At 29.8% G+C, this 17117-nt stretch overlaps 1 protein-coding gene across 2 annotated transcripts in view; it reads right to left on the minus strand.

Moving 5' to 3' along the window:
• LOC130893985 (KICSTOR complex protein SZT2-like) overlaps positions 1–17117 on the minus strand; it is a 41241-nt gene extending 24124 nt beyond the window's left edge. The window contains exons 1-24 of one of the 2 annotated variants that reach the window (XM_057800460.1): positions 16500–17117; positions 16355–16449; positions 15987–16162; positions 14362–14607; positions 13767–13997; positions 12816–12972; positions 12523–12743; positions 11280–11398; positions 10341–10464; positions 10099–10234; positions 9692–9953; positions 9315–9480; positions 8991–9209; positions 8534–8652; positions 7940–8158; positions 7569–7878; positions 6820–7022; positions 4541–4863; positions 3545–3932; positions 1797–2494; positions 1528–1738; positions 884–1467; positions 550–703; positions 96–322 (exon numbers count right to left, since the gene is read on the minus strand). In XM_057800460.1, the coding sequence (XP_057656443.1) occupies positions 96–322; positions 550–703; positions 884–1467; positions 1528–1738; positions 1797–2494; positions 3545–3932; positions 4541–4863; positions 6820–7022; positions 7569–7878; positions 7940–8158; positions 8534–8652; positions 8991–9209; positions 9315–9480; positions 9692–9953; positions 10099–10234; positions 10341–10464; positions 11280–11398; positions 12523–12743; positions 12816–12972; positions 13767–13997; positions 14362–14607; positions 15987–16162; positions 16355–16415 (5554 nt within the window). In that variant the 5' untranslated portion in view covers positions 16416–16449; positions 16500–17117. The remainder of the gene's footprint in view (positions 1–95; positions 323–549; positions 704–883; positions 1468–1527; positions 1739–1796; positions 2495–3544; positions 3933–4540; positions 4864–6819; positions 7023–7568; positions 7879–7939; positions 8159–8533; positions 8653–8990; positions 9210–9314; positions 9481–9691; positions 9954–10098; positions 10235–10340; positions 10465–11279; positions 11399–12522; positions 12744–12815; positions 12973–13766; positions 13998–14361; positions 14608–15986; positions 16163–16354; positions 16450–16499) is intronic. The other variant, XM_057800469.1, reaches the window with a different exon arrangement.

Raw genomic sequence — 17117 nt, forward strand, 5'->3', positions numbered from 1 at the left:
ATATTTTGTACAAAATCTCTTCTTAAATATAGATCAGCGCAAAACTAGTTAATCCTACAGAAAAGATTAAATAGTAGGAGCAACATCTTACTTACAATCATAGCTTTTTAATCTGGCAAATGATGCATTTCTTGAAATTGGAGAATTACAAATATCGTTACTATCATCAGGTTCTAATAAAGGATCACAATTTTTAGTTTCATATAGGGTTTGTAGAAGAAGCAGCTGGTTGATTCTTTTACAAAGATTTCTAACAGCTTCGCACATAGTCCTCTGTACTTCCAAATATATTCCAACTTGAATAGTGGAAAGCTCCATAAAGCTAAAAAATAATAATTGAGTTTTCATAAACACATATAAAAGCGGAAAAATTTACAAGGTTTGTATCCTTTCAACAACTATAACTTTTCATCAAATTTGGAAAACAACAACTACAGTTAATAACTACACAATATATTATTGAATATATTGAATATAATTTGCACGTAATTTCAAATTTATGGGAGATTTGAAAGCTTATAGTATGTAAGCAATATAGAGTTTAATTACCGACAATGAAAATAAACTTTGACTTCGTCTTGGGCAACTTTCATGATCAACCAAAAGTTGGGCAAATGGGCTCTTTTATTACTTAGTGTAATTAACCAATCATAGTCATAGAAATCCTCACTAACATCTTCATCATATCCTAAAAGTGTAAAAGCTACAATAAAAACAGATAAATAATATACATTACATATATAATACGTTTCCATTCTTTTTGATAATTTATAAACATAGAACAGAAACTTGAAAATGTTGTGAGCTATCTAATTTTATTGTAGCATCATTATATAGAAGAAAACGTACTAGATACCACCATTGAGAATAAAATGTTACTTACCTCCATCTGTACCAAGGGCACTTTCATTTAGACTAGAAATATCACTTTGCTGGGAGATTTGTTCTTTAATATTTTGTTCAGCATTTCCCACCTCTTCTGTGGAATTGAATGTTTCATTTGGTATTGACTCAGAAGTATTATTTAAAAAACCATTGGAGGAATTTTCTGTTTGTAGTGGAATGAATGTATTCTGATCGAGACTATCTCGCATAAATGCATTACTTTCACTGCTAGTCAAGTCCATGCAATCTTTAGCTAGATAGTACAAATCTTCTAGTTTACAGAGTTTGTAACCACTATATGGTAATTTCAAATTTGCGAATTCTTCAACAAATTTTTCATGACTCTGAGGGGTCGCATAAACAAAATTTAGTTTAATGACATCTTGCACACAAGAAGTAGCATTTCGGCTAACACCTTCTGTAATATGATTCATTGCATAATTCAATGTTTCTGTGGACACAGGATCTTGGTCCAATAAAGCTGTACATATCTCGTCTCTAAGCAACCATTTTATTTCTTCATTTAGAGAAAAAATTGATTTTTTTTGGGTTTCTGAAAGATGGTTTAGAGGTTCTGATATTCTAAAAGGAAAACTACGTTAAGTTTCACATTTTTAACTACACATTCAAAGGTTTACTTACTGTGTATTAAAACTCACTTCTGTATCTTCACTAACTAAACTAGGTTGGAAATCAGAAGAAAATGAGGTAGTTCTAAGGCCTTGATGTGAATAATTGTTAATAATATTTTGTACATCCGGAGGTAGCGTAAGGCACAGCATATCTAAAGTTACTTGCAAATTGGCCCGGTCAATTTCTTTAGTTGGTTTTTCTAAATGTTGTATCAACTCTCCTAAACCGTTAATAAAATATAATTTAAAAAACTTGGACAGCAATATTCACTTACATACCTAAACATGTTGGTATAACTCTTACTGCAGTGTTTGTACATTCCGTTCCATTGTATTTCAAAGTACAAATAAGATTTAAAAATAGAGGACTAACATCATTGCTATGAACAAAATCGCTGAAACCACTCACTCCACTTTCCAATCTTTGGAATAAATTAGGTCCTTCGGAAAATTCACTAATTTCTTCAGATTTGAATTCAACAATCCCGGAATGATTATCGGAAGCCTCATCATCGCTATCTTCTACATGTTCTTCGACGGACTCAAAATTTTTCAGGTTTTTATAAAAATAAAATTCACTACTTGTTGCTATTGGGTGAAAAATAGCACTCAATTTTTTCAAAAATTTTTCTCTAATAAGTGAATGTAATGATTTCAATTCTGAACATGGATAGGCATTATTGAGGTCTTTGACCGATATTTTATCACCATTATTATTCTTAACATGAGCACATATTGTGGTAATATATTCTGTTATATCTATTTCTGTAATGGATTCTTCGCATTGGTCCATTGCAGATTGTACATCAAAAGAGTGCATATATATACCCATATGAAGAGCAACAAATAAAGATATGGTAAAACATTTTGAATGTGTAATAACCAACGTTTTACAATGTTGTTTCAAATTAGTATATTCGATTATGGTTTCATCTTTGATGTCTGTCGATGTGTCAAACATTTCATCCGATTTTAATCTAAAACCACAAATAGCACTATTAAAAATGGGACATATAATAATCGAAGATTTCCATATTCAAAATAACAGATTCAGTACGCTTTGTCAGTGACGGATGAGCGGAGTATCTCCCTCTAAATGTAACTTTCTCCAAATGTTTCTTAACTATTTAAAAAAATGTAAACAAGAATTATCTTAAATTTTTTAATATGACTTGATCTGTACTTTCTTAATTTTACAACAAAAGACTGTGTGTGATATTGATCCAATAAAAAACCAATAGATGAAATTCACTACTGCTTGGCGAACAATTGAATTCGCTTCAACCTTCAATGCATCCATTTATTTAGGTTATTCTGAACATTCGTAAAATTGACTGGAACTCCATAAGCCAAGAATCAAAACATGGCTTAAATTTAAATATGAATGCACTTTAATAGATTCTCCAAATTTTTTTAAAGAAACTTGAGGTTTTCTATGCCATTTAATCTCAGAAAAAGCTCATACAAACTGATCAGGTAATTTCCAAAAGTACCAAACACAATATTAACAGAAAATTATTGTGAAAATAGTTCTCCCTTGGTAGTCGAGGATTATCAGTAGCCCATAAATGAGTGTTCCGCAGATTATAAACCTTTGAGTGAGTGAACACAACTTTAGTGTTGAATAAAATTTTATTCACTCTATGAAACTATTACGGTTAAGTCAATTTTCACAGAATTACATCCCCATTAGAGGGTAAGTAGTAAATGTCTAGAACGAAAGTAGTACAAAGGTTATCTTCTCAAAATCCTGTGAACACAATAGTCACTTTTATGTTTACAGATATTTTACATTCACTAATACTATTTGTATTGGTACTTGAAACAAAATTTTATCCTCCTTTTATAATTCAATAAATTGGGGTTAATAACTCTTAATGTATGCTATATGCAAAATATATACCATATAATTTTTTTCTTTAGTGTATTTTGATCTTAAAAACATTGTCTTAATTTATTTGAAGCAAAGAATGTGATAACAAAAATTACCATTAATATTTTTAAATTCTTAATTAAAAATTACTTACTTAACATATTCCTCTTGAATAAAGTTGTTTATTTTAAATCTATGATCTTCGTATACATCTTGTATAGGAGATGAGCACTCTTCATGTTTATCAACATAAACATTGACTAGTCTAGCGAGAGGTGCATCAAACACATATACAGGTAAGCAAAGAGCACTTGAACTATTGATAGGAACATCATTGTAGCTACTTTCACATAAATTTGGTCTATCTACCCTATCGATGTTTTGATTCATAATTGGAATGTTTGTACTATCTCTACACAACAAAGCTTTAAGATCATTTAATGTAGCTGCGACAAAGATTAGGATTATATGTGTACTGGATACTCCCTTTATAAAACATCGCCATTGTGAAACAGCTTTTTTGTCATTCTGCTGAGAGTTAACTACAATACATTGAACCATTAATCACACAAATTTATTAATGAAAAAATTAATTTTTAATAAGAAAATAGAAATACTTCATATTTTTAGTTAAGAAGGCAATCTTCATATCAATTTATAGCAAAACTGGTCAAATTTCAATTTCGATGTAAAAATTTCCAATATTTCACCAGTTTAAAAAAACGGTACAATTTGTTGCTCTCATATTGCTTGTAGCACTTTTCTTGTCAGAAAATACGGTGGTGGCCAATACGATAGAATATGGCGGACATCACAATATGTTTGGAGTTACTGCACACAACTGCTTTTTAGTACTTGAATATTTAAGCAGGATTGGTGCAGAAAAATGAGGAAAAATAATCTTTTTGTTCAAACAATATAAGACAAATTCAGAAAAATAATTTGACTTAAGACTTTTTCATTTTTTCAAAGCCATTGGTTCTATTTATGATATTTGAGTATATGCTTTTCTGATCCTGAATTGAATAATCGTAATCAGGCGCTCAAATAACTTGATATAATTTAGTCCAACCATCTTTTAAAGGCAATAGTCAATAATACAATTAATTTATCCAAAAGTTACGAAAACCAAGGTGCTAAATTATATTACCTTGATAACAGACTTCTCCAGAAATGGGACAAATATGTGGATGCTTATTCCCATGTCTTGTTAAAATTTGTTGAGTAAAACTATCTGAATCTTCTTTGGTAAGTTCTAATTCATGATCATGTAATAAAACAAGATGTTCTAGAACATTTTCTAATAACAATTTGTTTGCTTTATCTACACCATCATCATTTAGATATTTATTTTCCGTCGAAAACATGGAAAATAACAGCTCTGTTTGTTGACATAAAGGCAAAATGCTGATCGGGTCAAATTTGAATGGAATATGTTCTATTCTTGGAGAAATTATAGGATACCATTGAGTTCTGAAACAAATTTATCAAGTTAATCATATACTGACAATAATGTGTATAAAACTTTCTGAGTGTGAAAAAATAATGAATATCATGAAGAAAGCAATAAGCTTATTCTGAAATAAGAGAAATAAAATTAATTGTGCTACAAGGGAGTACATTTAAGTTTATTCTTAAAATTGGGGTCATTTCACATTAAATTTAGCATTAAGACAATATGAAATAAAATTCCAGCTTTTACATAATAGAGGAAAATTAAACTTAAAGCTTTACTGAACTGAATAAATACATAATACCGAATCAAATCTGAAATGTAGCACATTTGCTGTAGATAAAATCCATGATTAAATCACAACTGGAGTAAAACCAACTAAATGATATTTCACTCCAAAAGAGCTCAAAAAGTAGATGTTTATTTTAAATCATCAATACCTTATTATTGTTATATTATCTATAAAAAAAGCTTGTGTACAAACGTTTGCAGTTTTGGCTAACATTATGAAAAAGCATTTTATTTTATTCTTATCAACATTTTGTCGACGTACAAATACATTCCCCTAGTACTTTCCTAGAGTTCTTCAGGAAGCAATGGCAGATAAGTCTGGATTTACAGTTGAATGTAAAGTACCTTGATACTGTTAATATTCCTACTTATAGGGAAATCTACTAGGACGATTCCCCAAGTCCATTTTGTTTTATTTAATGATGGAAAGAACAGGCATATCCGCTGCGCTGTCTTGTTGAGATATGAATAAATCCAACTATATCCCTTAAGTCTGCAGCAAACTCAATATTCACTGAAAATATTGATATAATGATATTCATAATTTGCAGTCTTATACGAAGTGTTCCGGAACTTAATGCAAAAAATTCGGGAGAGATTAGATGGCGTGAAAATAATGTTAATGACAAAAAAAAAATCTTATACGATCCCTCGTTCCTGAGTAATAGGCCTATCCCAAATATCCCAAACTAGTTCCTGTGTGGTTCCTTAAAAAACATCGTATATAAAACAATATATTAAAGTAAATGGACAACATTTTGAGCATCTGCTGCTCACTTTACTGTATGTTTTCTAAAATTATAATTTTTCTAATTCACAAATGTGGATCTACTTCTAACATGACACAAACATTTAAAAATTTGTCTTCAGTTGTTGTAGGTTTTCTACGCCATGATTTGGATAAATCTTTTACTGCAACAGTTTCGTTAAACTTTTTACTAACTTACTGGCAGTAAACTTTGTTACGAGATTTGTATTAGCACATAAATTATTAAAGAATATTCAAATTAAACGAGTTTATTCAATCGTAGCCATCTAAATGTATACTATTTATTCTATTACATAAAAAATAATCGGTATTTTTTAAAACACAAAATATATAGTGATCCATTTGCAATAGCAAAGTTCATTATTTGTCCGGAAAAAGGAAAGAACTAACAAAAATGTAGATACCACCATAATACCGGCCGTATCACAAGACCCTTAAGCAAAGAAATTCATAAAAATTGTACAAGCCGTTTCCGACGTAATTGAATCCCATTAAAAAATCATAATGTTCGAATGTATAATTTGGAAAATATAAGTTCTGATTTGACAACTTTAAACGCCTATAACCCTATAACCGTATGAGAAAAATTTTTTATGTCAGCATTATTTATTTTCTCATCATCTACTCACTTCCGAATTTTTTGTTCCGGAACACCCTGTATAACCGATAGCATTTCTACCCTTTATTCTTTTATACTCATTTTCTCTAAGAACATTGACTTTATCAATTTATTAATTCTTCCCATTTCCTCCACTCGTCAATTTATTAGGACAGTGTATGTTCACAACTAACATTATTGAAACTGTAGATACAATATATATTATCAACAAGTATCTAGCTATAATTTCCAAAATTTGAAATCATACAAATTTATTTAAAAAAAACTCCTCGTTTCAAAATGGTAATATCTACTTACCCTTTGTCAGGTACGGGTGAATCTAAGTAACTATTTTTGCTACTTCTACGTGAAAAACTTTTTCGACTAGAGCCCAATAAAGAAGACTGATTAAAAAATCCACTCAAATTGTGTTCTTCAATATCCTCTGGGTCTTGGCACATTAAATTTAAATGTTCCATTGTTAAAAGAGTACGTATGCATTGGGAATCGACCATATAAATCTAGAATAAATTAATGATTCTACAATATAATCCTTTCTGAACTGATATTGATCCCTGTATTTTTAAACTGTAAATGAAATTCACAATTATGAAGCACTCTCTCGAAAGAAGTAGTTTGATAGTGGAAGAAAATGTTCTGAATCAGACACAAAATCAGTTCGCATTTTGTCCGTGGATGCAGATTATCAAAAAATTATATACAAGATGTGTAATAAATTGTCATGCGAGACAATCCTATGTTTAAAATACAGGAGGGATAAATGGATACAATAAAGAACTTTTTAAATGCCTCAAAAAATCAGTTCACTACTATTGATTCCAATTTTTATCAATTGGAGCTTGCTGTCTTTCCGAATAGAACATTTCGTACCAAACCATACATAATTTGAAAACAAGGTAAGCTTGGCAATAAGAGTATGAAATGGTGGGTATTACACTTTTTAAGATGCATTATATTATCCGCAAAGTTACATTTCAGTTTTTTAAATCCCCCTTTAATATGACATTCAACTTCAACAAGTATCAGTTATTGAAAGTGTTACATACAGCATCTGCAAGTTCGAAATAATGCTTATTATCAGCATAAGTAATTCTCGGATTGCTAGGTACTACTTTTCCATACTGAGGTTCAATCCACACTTCAGTGACCATTTGTAATTCTGCTTCCAAATCTGTAGATTGTTCATTATCTTCTTCTGACCCACTACAGAGTTCTTCACTCACATTAGCGCAATGAGGAGGAAAAAGAACATATTGAACAATACAAGTTCCTGATGGATCCATCCATACTTCTAGAGTCATGGTTATTATACCAGGAGCTGAATAGGCAAAACTGAAGCCTTCTTTCATCCTCATTCTAAAATATATAATTCATGATGTTACACATATGCAATATAATAAAATTGTTACATAAATACCTCGTGATGGTATGAAGAATTCTAGCAATTGAGAGGTCCGTTAATCGAGGGTTTGATGGAAGAGTTGCGCTCCATATCCATCTTTTATGAAATAAATATCTGGATAAAGTCGTGAATAAAGTTCCAGTAACAGGAGATGGAAAGTACAAACTTGAATTTGGAGGCTGTGTACCATCTGGGAAAATAACAGTGGAGTAGTTGTTAGGAATGCGATCATACCTGAAAAAAGTAAAATAAAATGTTTTTAGTGATATGCATTTGATCAAATATTAAAGAGGATAGAAATAACACTCGCTTGTGTTGAGAATTATTTATAATATCTATGAATTTTCATTCTAGTCATTTAGGTACTATAAAACCATATTACCTAATTAAGATCATTATTTACAGTATTGAAGTAAGCTGCCAATTTATGAAAAGAGTGGGATTTAAAATTCTTGTAGTTTGGAAGTTGCAAAGCTATAAGACTTTAGAAATGGAAAATTAAAAAAAAATGAATAGGTGAGAGTCTTGTGTCACATCAGACAAGTGTAGGTACAATTATCAATTTAGATTTCCAAAAGGAAATAATCAATGTTTGAAATTAAAACTTACCGAATAAGAATTTTTTCTAAAGGTTTATGAACCAATACACAGCAATGGTTTTCTTTTACTTTCTGAGAATTGGACTGATACTTCAAACCAGATATTTCTAGTTTCAATTCCTCACATATCTGAAATGTAATGCTAAGGTTAAATCTCAGATAGATAATCCAATGTATGTGCGAAAAAATGTTGGTTCTGATTATTGATTAGAATTTAATGAATGATCGACTTTGAATCAAAATAAAAAAATCACTGAAAATATGAAAAATAATGCATACATTTTTTTTTTAACATTGTAAGTTTTTTAATGAAAGACCTTTCATGAACATGTATCTATAAATGAGCTAAATTTCATTTTATGCTTACCAATTTGGGCAAAACCTGATGTGTGAAGAAATATTGTAACTACCAATCATGAAGAGCCAATAATACTTACACATTATTGTTTAAAAAGGATTTCACTTACTTCATTTCTAACATTTCCTGGGGTCCCAGTAGTAAATCCAATGTTGAGCACAACACAAGGAAATTTTGACGAAATTCGAACTATACAAAACCACATAGGTGGCTTATCACTTTCTTTATATATTAGTTTTAAGTATGTATGATTGTCTATTAAAATAAAAGAAGTCCATTCTGCTAAAAACCCGTATAAAGCAGTAGCTGCCTGTCGACACTGAACAACCTAAAAACAATCCAATAACTAGTATTAAGTATATTTTGCCCTAATAATTGGGAGATTCATAAAAATAAAAATAAAAATCCAAAATATCATTTTTTGGGAACTCACTTGATACCGTTGAGATGAATTAGCCAAGTGTAAGTATTTTGGTAAAGGATTATCATGTTGTAGTATTAAAGATATCTTATGGACATGGAACCATTTTCGCCAATTATTTGTTTCCATTTGACAGATTGGTTGCCACATATTGATAAATTTTAAACTGGACATGTCGCTGAAATAATTTTGTAAAATAATATATATAAATTGAATAACTGAAGCTGCCAAAACATGAGTGATAAAAAATAGATCAACTAGGGCAATTGAAGTACTTGCTTCTTGAATCTATCTCTCTTATCATATGAACACAACATTTCACAATTTATCTGAGAGAAAATCGTTTAAATCGTACCTACTTAATTTAATAAACTATCAATCATATTTACCTTGGAGTTAAAGGAAGTCTTGCAGCATCTGAACAATTTGAATTATTCAAAATAAAGACAGGTATTCCATTTCGAACACTCTCAGGAAGAGTATGCCAGTCTTTATTGATTTGAAAAGAGCTAAGTTGTTGGGCTAGACCTAAATCACCAGATGATAGTTGGGACAATCTCATCCAAAACCTCTCAATAATTGCCTGTCTATATAAGGATTTCGATTCTTTTTTTATTATACAGGTTATGTCATGTAGGAACTCATAAGGCGCTGAAAATTTATATAACATAATAAAAATAATATTCACTAGAGGTAAGATATATCACAGTTACCAGAATGAAACATGGCTGTTATGTAAACTACTAATCCCTTTATGCTTATGTTTAAAAAATATAGTGTATAATGAAGTACTAACCTGATATGTAAACTTCAAAATGTGTAATATTTTTGGCAGCTGGCCAGTGTGATCTAAGTTTGTAGTGAACATATATTGAAGATTTCCACTGAAGAATTAGTTTAATTTCTAAATTTCCATTCATGTAAAATATATTCTAAAATTTAAAATTTATAATAATCCTACAGTATAATATAATAATAAAATAATACAATGGACACTTTATATTAATATGTGTTGAATTTAAACAATAGACTACTTACATCTACGGTAAAACCTTCTCGGATCCTTCGTGACAATAAAAGCATGATAGAAGCACTTGTATTATCATCAGTCTGTTTTTTAGAAAGTAATGAAGGCATCTTATGACTACAGAAAGTTTCATTTCTAAACAAAATATATCCATTTTATGAATTCATAATTTTGAAGTCAAATTTAGATTTTAGAGGAAATATTTAAGCATAGCCTAATTTAATTAGTTAATCCATTTTTATGGATTAACTAATTAAAAGAAAAATACTGGTCACCAAAAATGAGTAGAATCTCAAAATGGATAGAGTAACTGTAAATGAAGGAGCCTTTACATACGATATTGAAAAAAACTAAGTAAGAATTCAAGAAAACATGAATATTTAGGAAGATATAAATTGAAGTGAACAGACAAGTGGTGATTATTAGGGAAATATTAAGGGTATTAATTTTTCAATACTCTTATCAAGCAATTTGAATATTGAAGTTAATGAATTTAATGTTTAAGATAATACAAAATTTATCACATTGCAATTCTCAAATAATTGATTCCCAGACGATAAAAACATAAGTATTCGAAAGCTCGTAATATATTAGAGTTTGTACACTTTGGTATTTAATTTAACCATCTTCCTTAGATCTGGTGAAGCATTTCCAAAATCTATGATAAATAGGTTTATGGTTCAATTTTCACATAAAACTAGTAGAAAAGTAAAATACAAGCATATAAAAATAACTAAGAGGGGTGATTGTAGTAACAAAGACAGAATTAGAAGTGAATATATTAAAAAGAGTTTGGAAATATTCTGTATATAAGATTTAAAATGACAACTACATTTTTTGTGACCATGGATGAAGGCAGATATTAAGGGAATGTGTAAAATTAAAATGAGCGGAGACAACAAAGTGGATAAAATATTTGGATACAATAATACTAAAATACCATTACTTACGAAGAAGTCCATCTGTTACTATCACATATTTTTGAACAAGCGTATTTATTTGTATTATGGAAAGACCATAATAAAAAGAATTCATGGTAAATATTCATTTCTGAGGACGGCTTGCGTGGCTGAAAAAGGAAGTTATTATTTTGCATGACATTTATAAACTTGAAAGTAAGATTGTAAAAATTAGTTGAGATTTGTTTAGGAAATTTTCAATATGATACATTCAACAGTACATGACACCCCAAGCCATTCCATTTCAATCAACCATGACAACCTCTAGGAATAAATACTATCAACTTCTTATTCACCAAAAACCCGTTTCTCTTTTTTTCCTTTGGTCAATGAGTCAATAATTTTAATTCTTAATTTATTTGTACCTTGTTCTAATTCTTCTACAGTTTTTTCTGTTAGGTTGATGGCATTCTTTTATATAATTTTTTATTTAATCGTTACTAGTAATATTATAAGTTTGAATTTGTTTGAGAAAGTTTTTGTCATTTTTTGTAAAAATTTTTGTTTATATCATTAATAATTTCTCAAAGTTTTTTTATTTTCACTTTACATAAAATAATATATAATTTTTCTTTGCATTCTTTTCTTTTTAACATTGCCTTTATTTCTGGTTAGTTTCCAACTATTTTCAAATTTTTACTTTCAAACTAAATTTATGTTTGACCTTTTTATTGTTCAATGTATCAATACACTAAATACAAAATAATAAATAGAACAAAACTTTGAAAATATTTCGTCTTATTTAAACAAGGTTCGAAGGACTGGACAGAATAATTTGGAGTTTCAATAATACAAAAATAAATAATCATCAAATACATAAATGTGGGTTGATATATGATTTGTTTTGTTTTACCGAGAATATTCTGTGGTGAAAGTTACTCTACAATTATTATAATAGGTTTGTTCCAACCTGCTAGTCGGGACAGTACTTGGAACGGTTATCAGAAGCGTTTAGATATTTTCTACGCAATCTCCGACTATGCACCGTTCTTGTAATCAAGCAAGTATCGAAAATACCGTCCCTGAAAAAGTTCACAAATGATACCTAAGTCGATTGGAATGCAAAACAGAATCGTTCGTATAACAGTAATAGCCCGGTTGGAACACGTAATCTCTATTATGCAGAATCGTCACAGTACCGAGGGCGGTTTTTTGATGGGTTGGAACAAACCTGATAAAGATAGAATAGTCGCAAAGTATTGCATGCAATAATAAACAGTTAGTAAACACTTACAAGTTGTGTAAAGTTTTCTATGCATGTTCCTAAAGTGGAATAAGCAAAAAAATATAATAAGTCTGTATAAGAAACACATCCAGCACCAGCATGCGGATGAAATGTAGAACCAACTTTTAAAAATGAAATAGCTATACTATCATAATGCAATTGAAATAATAGTGATTCCATTATATTTGAATCAGGCATTGCAACCACCCCGTCGGTAATGACTAGAATATCTAAAAAAAAACAAAGTAAGAGTCAAGTTATTGCCATAATTCATTTATTCAATATACATTGTTAATACTTACGACTTATACTATTTTCTGGAAGAAGAGATATAGCTAACATTGAGTATCGTAACATATTCACAAAATTGACATCAGGAGTAACCATTGGAATCTTAGAATACATTTTACCAGCATCTGGCGAGTCAAATAAATCGCCCATTAAACGCTCATTTTCATTCTAAAACAAAAATGGACGAAAACAAAGTAAGTAAATAAATCAAATTGTCTTATTTACAGCCTTTTTATGATTTGTAGTAGCTTTATTATCAAATATAAAATGACAGAGGTTTTGATAGTACATTTCCTTGAGTTTTTATCAAAGCTATTATTTAAATCTATTAGACTGCTACAAACTTGGTATTTTCATATGATAGAAAATAAAAATTAGCATATGAAAATAAAATTGAAGAAAGGTGACAATCGCAGAAGTGTTCAGTTTGGATGAAATTAGAACTTCGTGGTTACAACTCTGAAATTTAAATATTATTCTCATTCAGGTAATCTAGCACAATCATACTTGATCTCAAGCGAATCGTAATCTGCGTTATCTGATATTCCTCAAGGGTTGTGTGTTGATGTCTTTACTTGTGTGTTTCCTACATTTAACACTTGTTGTCAAAGAGACTGCTCATAAATTTAGCGCTCGAGGATTTCCTAAATTGCATGTAAATGTATCACATAACACATAATACTTCTCTTATATTAAGTTGCTACTGTGATACTTGACTAAATGATGTGTTAATTTTTTTTAATTGAGAAATTTATATTATTCATCTTACACACCAATTGTGATTGAAAAAATAATCACTTGAACAATACATGCACTAATCTGAAATAATAAATTATAATATTAAAACTAATGGTTTTAATATTATTCAAATACATTACAATCAAAATTGTATATTATTATATATAATTTCTTACTGCAAAAGTCAAATCATCTGAAATAATTCATATTATTAAAAAGCTTACCCTCTGAAAATCCAGGTGGTCAAGTGCAGTAGAACATACATCAGCAATTTTTTCTTCGAGAATATGGAACTGTTTTTCGACATATCGTAAAATTTCTCGTAAGTTTGCAAGACAAATTTGTACACCTTTCACCAAAACTTGCTGTGCTGGACTCAAGAAAAATGGAGTATTAACAATTACAGTAAGATAGAGTTTGGGCTGAAAAATAGTCGAACAGCCAGGTACTGAAAACTATAATATAAAAGTTAGAATATAATCAAGGAAATATGTTCAAATTTATCATTCCTGTGATACAAGATCTCCTTGCCATCCACTAGGGATGTTAATACCGACAAAGGAACCAGGAAAGTAGTTGTTTTCTCCTTTAAAGACGGGCAGAACACATTTTCGAAATATTAAATTTCAAAGTTATTTCAGAGGTGAATAGTAGAAACAATTTATTTTGATATAATAAAAATAGAACTTATGTGGGGTAGTATGTATTGTATTGTATTCATCAATTAATTCGTACTACAGTATTAATATACTATAATTATTCACAAGTTTATATGCCAGTGATATTTCTCTAGTCAAATATTTTTTAGTAGTTACTTACTTCTCTACATAATCCTTCTATGCTAATTTTAAAACAATTTAAAATCTCATCAAAAAGAATTTCATCCTTCTGAGTATCTACGTTGGCATGTGAAGGGCTCATATCTAAACAATAAACAAATCTATAACTTTGAGCTAGGAATTTGACTTCAGTACGATAGGTTACTAGAAACCTATTACATTTTATTGCAAGACTTTGTTCTCTTGGTATAGCAGATATCACTTCCAAATTGTTAGAGGATTCCATCTATAAAATTTTTTAAAATCTTAATTTCATTAAATAAAATGCAGTATAGAGTTATCAATTGTTGCTTATGATAGGTTTCTTTATGATAAATTAGATACCTGTTGTATCTGTTATCACACTCTGCAATAGGTGTGCGGAAATATAGATACTGTGTTTCAAATAAATGAATTTGACCAACCAAATACTTCATTTTTTCCTGTGGGGGTGAATGAACAACTTGAAATAATTCAATACACATGAGAATATCAAAAATAAAGTTCAGGAAGTACTTTGTTGCCCTGAGTGAAATTAAGACAATTGTTAATTTAAATCCTGCCTTGCTAATGGCTATATCCCTGAACAATGGGGAAAGGTGAAGGTAGTGTTTATTCCTAAACCAGTAAAAAATGACTACGCCGTTACCAAAGCACATTGACATATCAGCCTTATCAGTTTGTCGGTGGTACATGGGGTCTTTCACATAAGATCCTCCACTGAGTTTATAACTCAATGGTAAAACCCCTTCTCATATAGGGGGTAATCATGTGGTGGCCCTCTATGGAGAAAGTGAGAAAAAGAGTGTGACTGGACAGAGTCCAGAGCTTCGCGTGTCACAGTATCACAGGGTCCATGCGCAAGGCCCTAACTAGGACCCTTGGAAGTCCTATTGGGCCTCCCACCCTTGGATCTGGTGATACAATTCAAAACCAAGAGGATAGCCTACAAGACGAACATCCACAAAGAACTGCAGGCTGCATCAACTGCCTATGCAAAATTAGTTAGCTCCAGTTATCAGAATAATCTACTCGTTACTTATTACTAATTTATTAAAAAAAAAATAACTTTTATATCAGATAATTACCAATAAGTTTTTTACTAGGTAGTCTGTCTACTATGGTGGACTGTATACAAGACTTATTTTATATTTTTATAACTAGGTAATGTTTTTATTAATATATTGAAATTGAACAGTGTATTAGTTAAACATTTAGCAATAAACTTCTTCACTTGACTTCTCAATGTGTTTAATGATTATGTGCATACTTTTAAATGCTATGTATCATAAAGAAAAACCAGGTTCTTATTTTTTTAGTTAAATGCATAGTGTTCTCTCTAATTTTCTAAAAGTTACAAATAATCTGACATCTCAATTTATTATGTTTTCTTAATTATAATGGATTTAAAAAGTCATAGATACTTTGCTGCCTTGTAAAAATTACCGACAATTTTTGTCTGATATACCAAAAAAGCCCCTTTAGAAAAATTACATATTTCAATATAAAAAAATATATAAATCGAAAAAGAGTAAGATAGTCCATCACCTTTGTATTGTGTCAAGTTAAATGTAACTAGTAGAGCTAATACAAACATTTATTTTCTTGTTAATTTTACACACTTACTAATTTTTGACTAGGGGTAACTATTGTATTTAAATGATCCAATAGCCATTGTAAACGTGAAGCTCTTGAGACAGCAACATCCTTCTGTATTAATAAAAACACTGTTTTTGCTTCCAAAAATGATGGTTGCGGGTCTTCCATATAGGAATAGTCCAGCAAGTATATTTCCCCGTTTTCTGAAATGTTTAAATTAAGTTTAACCATATCTCTTCTCACTTCTCATGAATACTAACAAGAATACAAACAAGACTGAAATGTTGTTTATCAAACTTTATTAATTACTTTAACTATTGATTGTGTAGCTTCTGACAATTATTTTATCAGTATTTTGTTACATATTCTGATATTTGTGAGTTAAATGAACTTACCAGATATAGATAACTCAGCCCCATCATCAGAACATTGACTATGGGAATCAAATTCCATCATAGCAAAACAATATGTTTCACATGTCAGTTGATTACTAAAATAAAATAAATTCACTATAAGGATACCATTAAGTTAGAAACAAACCTTTTAGATGACAGTATTTTGTATTCCAATATTCTTGTATTACATTAATTCATCTAGTAGTAAACTATTGACGATTTGTACAAAGTAAACATCAACAAACAAATATTTACGTTGTATTACTTTAAAAGGATTACATCACAAACCATTCTGTATGCCACAACATAACCTATACTCATTTCGTTTACTTTTAATTTTTTTTTGTTAATGTTGATAAGTTTTTTGGAGCGAGTTGGTCCTTGTACCACATTTCACATTGGTGCACTAATTTGTTCATTACAGTGTTGCAGTATTTGTTATCACTACTATATCACCACAAGTCCAAGTATTCACGTTTCAATGTCATGCTGAATATTGCAACATATTATATACGTACGTTTATAACGTATTTCATAAAATTATTTTTCTGCTTTGCAATAAAATTAGCATCTTATTTCAATAAATAATTTCATATTGTGAAATATCTGGAAAAATGGGTTTATTTTATAATTATGCAGTTTTTTGTCGAAAAATGTTATGTAGATGTGTATTGAATGTGCGGTCAAGTAATAGCATAATGTAAGAAATATAAAATTATTTTTGTTTCCAATAGCCAAATAAAGCATTTTTGTTCTAAAAATA

This window comes from Diorhabda carinulata, chromosome 1 (assembly GCF_026250575.1).
Source record: "Diorhabda carinulata isolate Delta chromosome 1, icDioCari1.1, whole genome shotgun sequence".
Classification (NCBI taxonomy): domain Eukaryota; kingdom Metazoa; phylum Arthropoda; class Insecta; order Coleoptera; family Chrysomelidae; genus Diorhabda; species Diorhabda carinulata.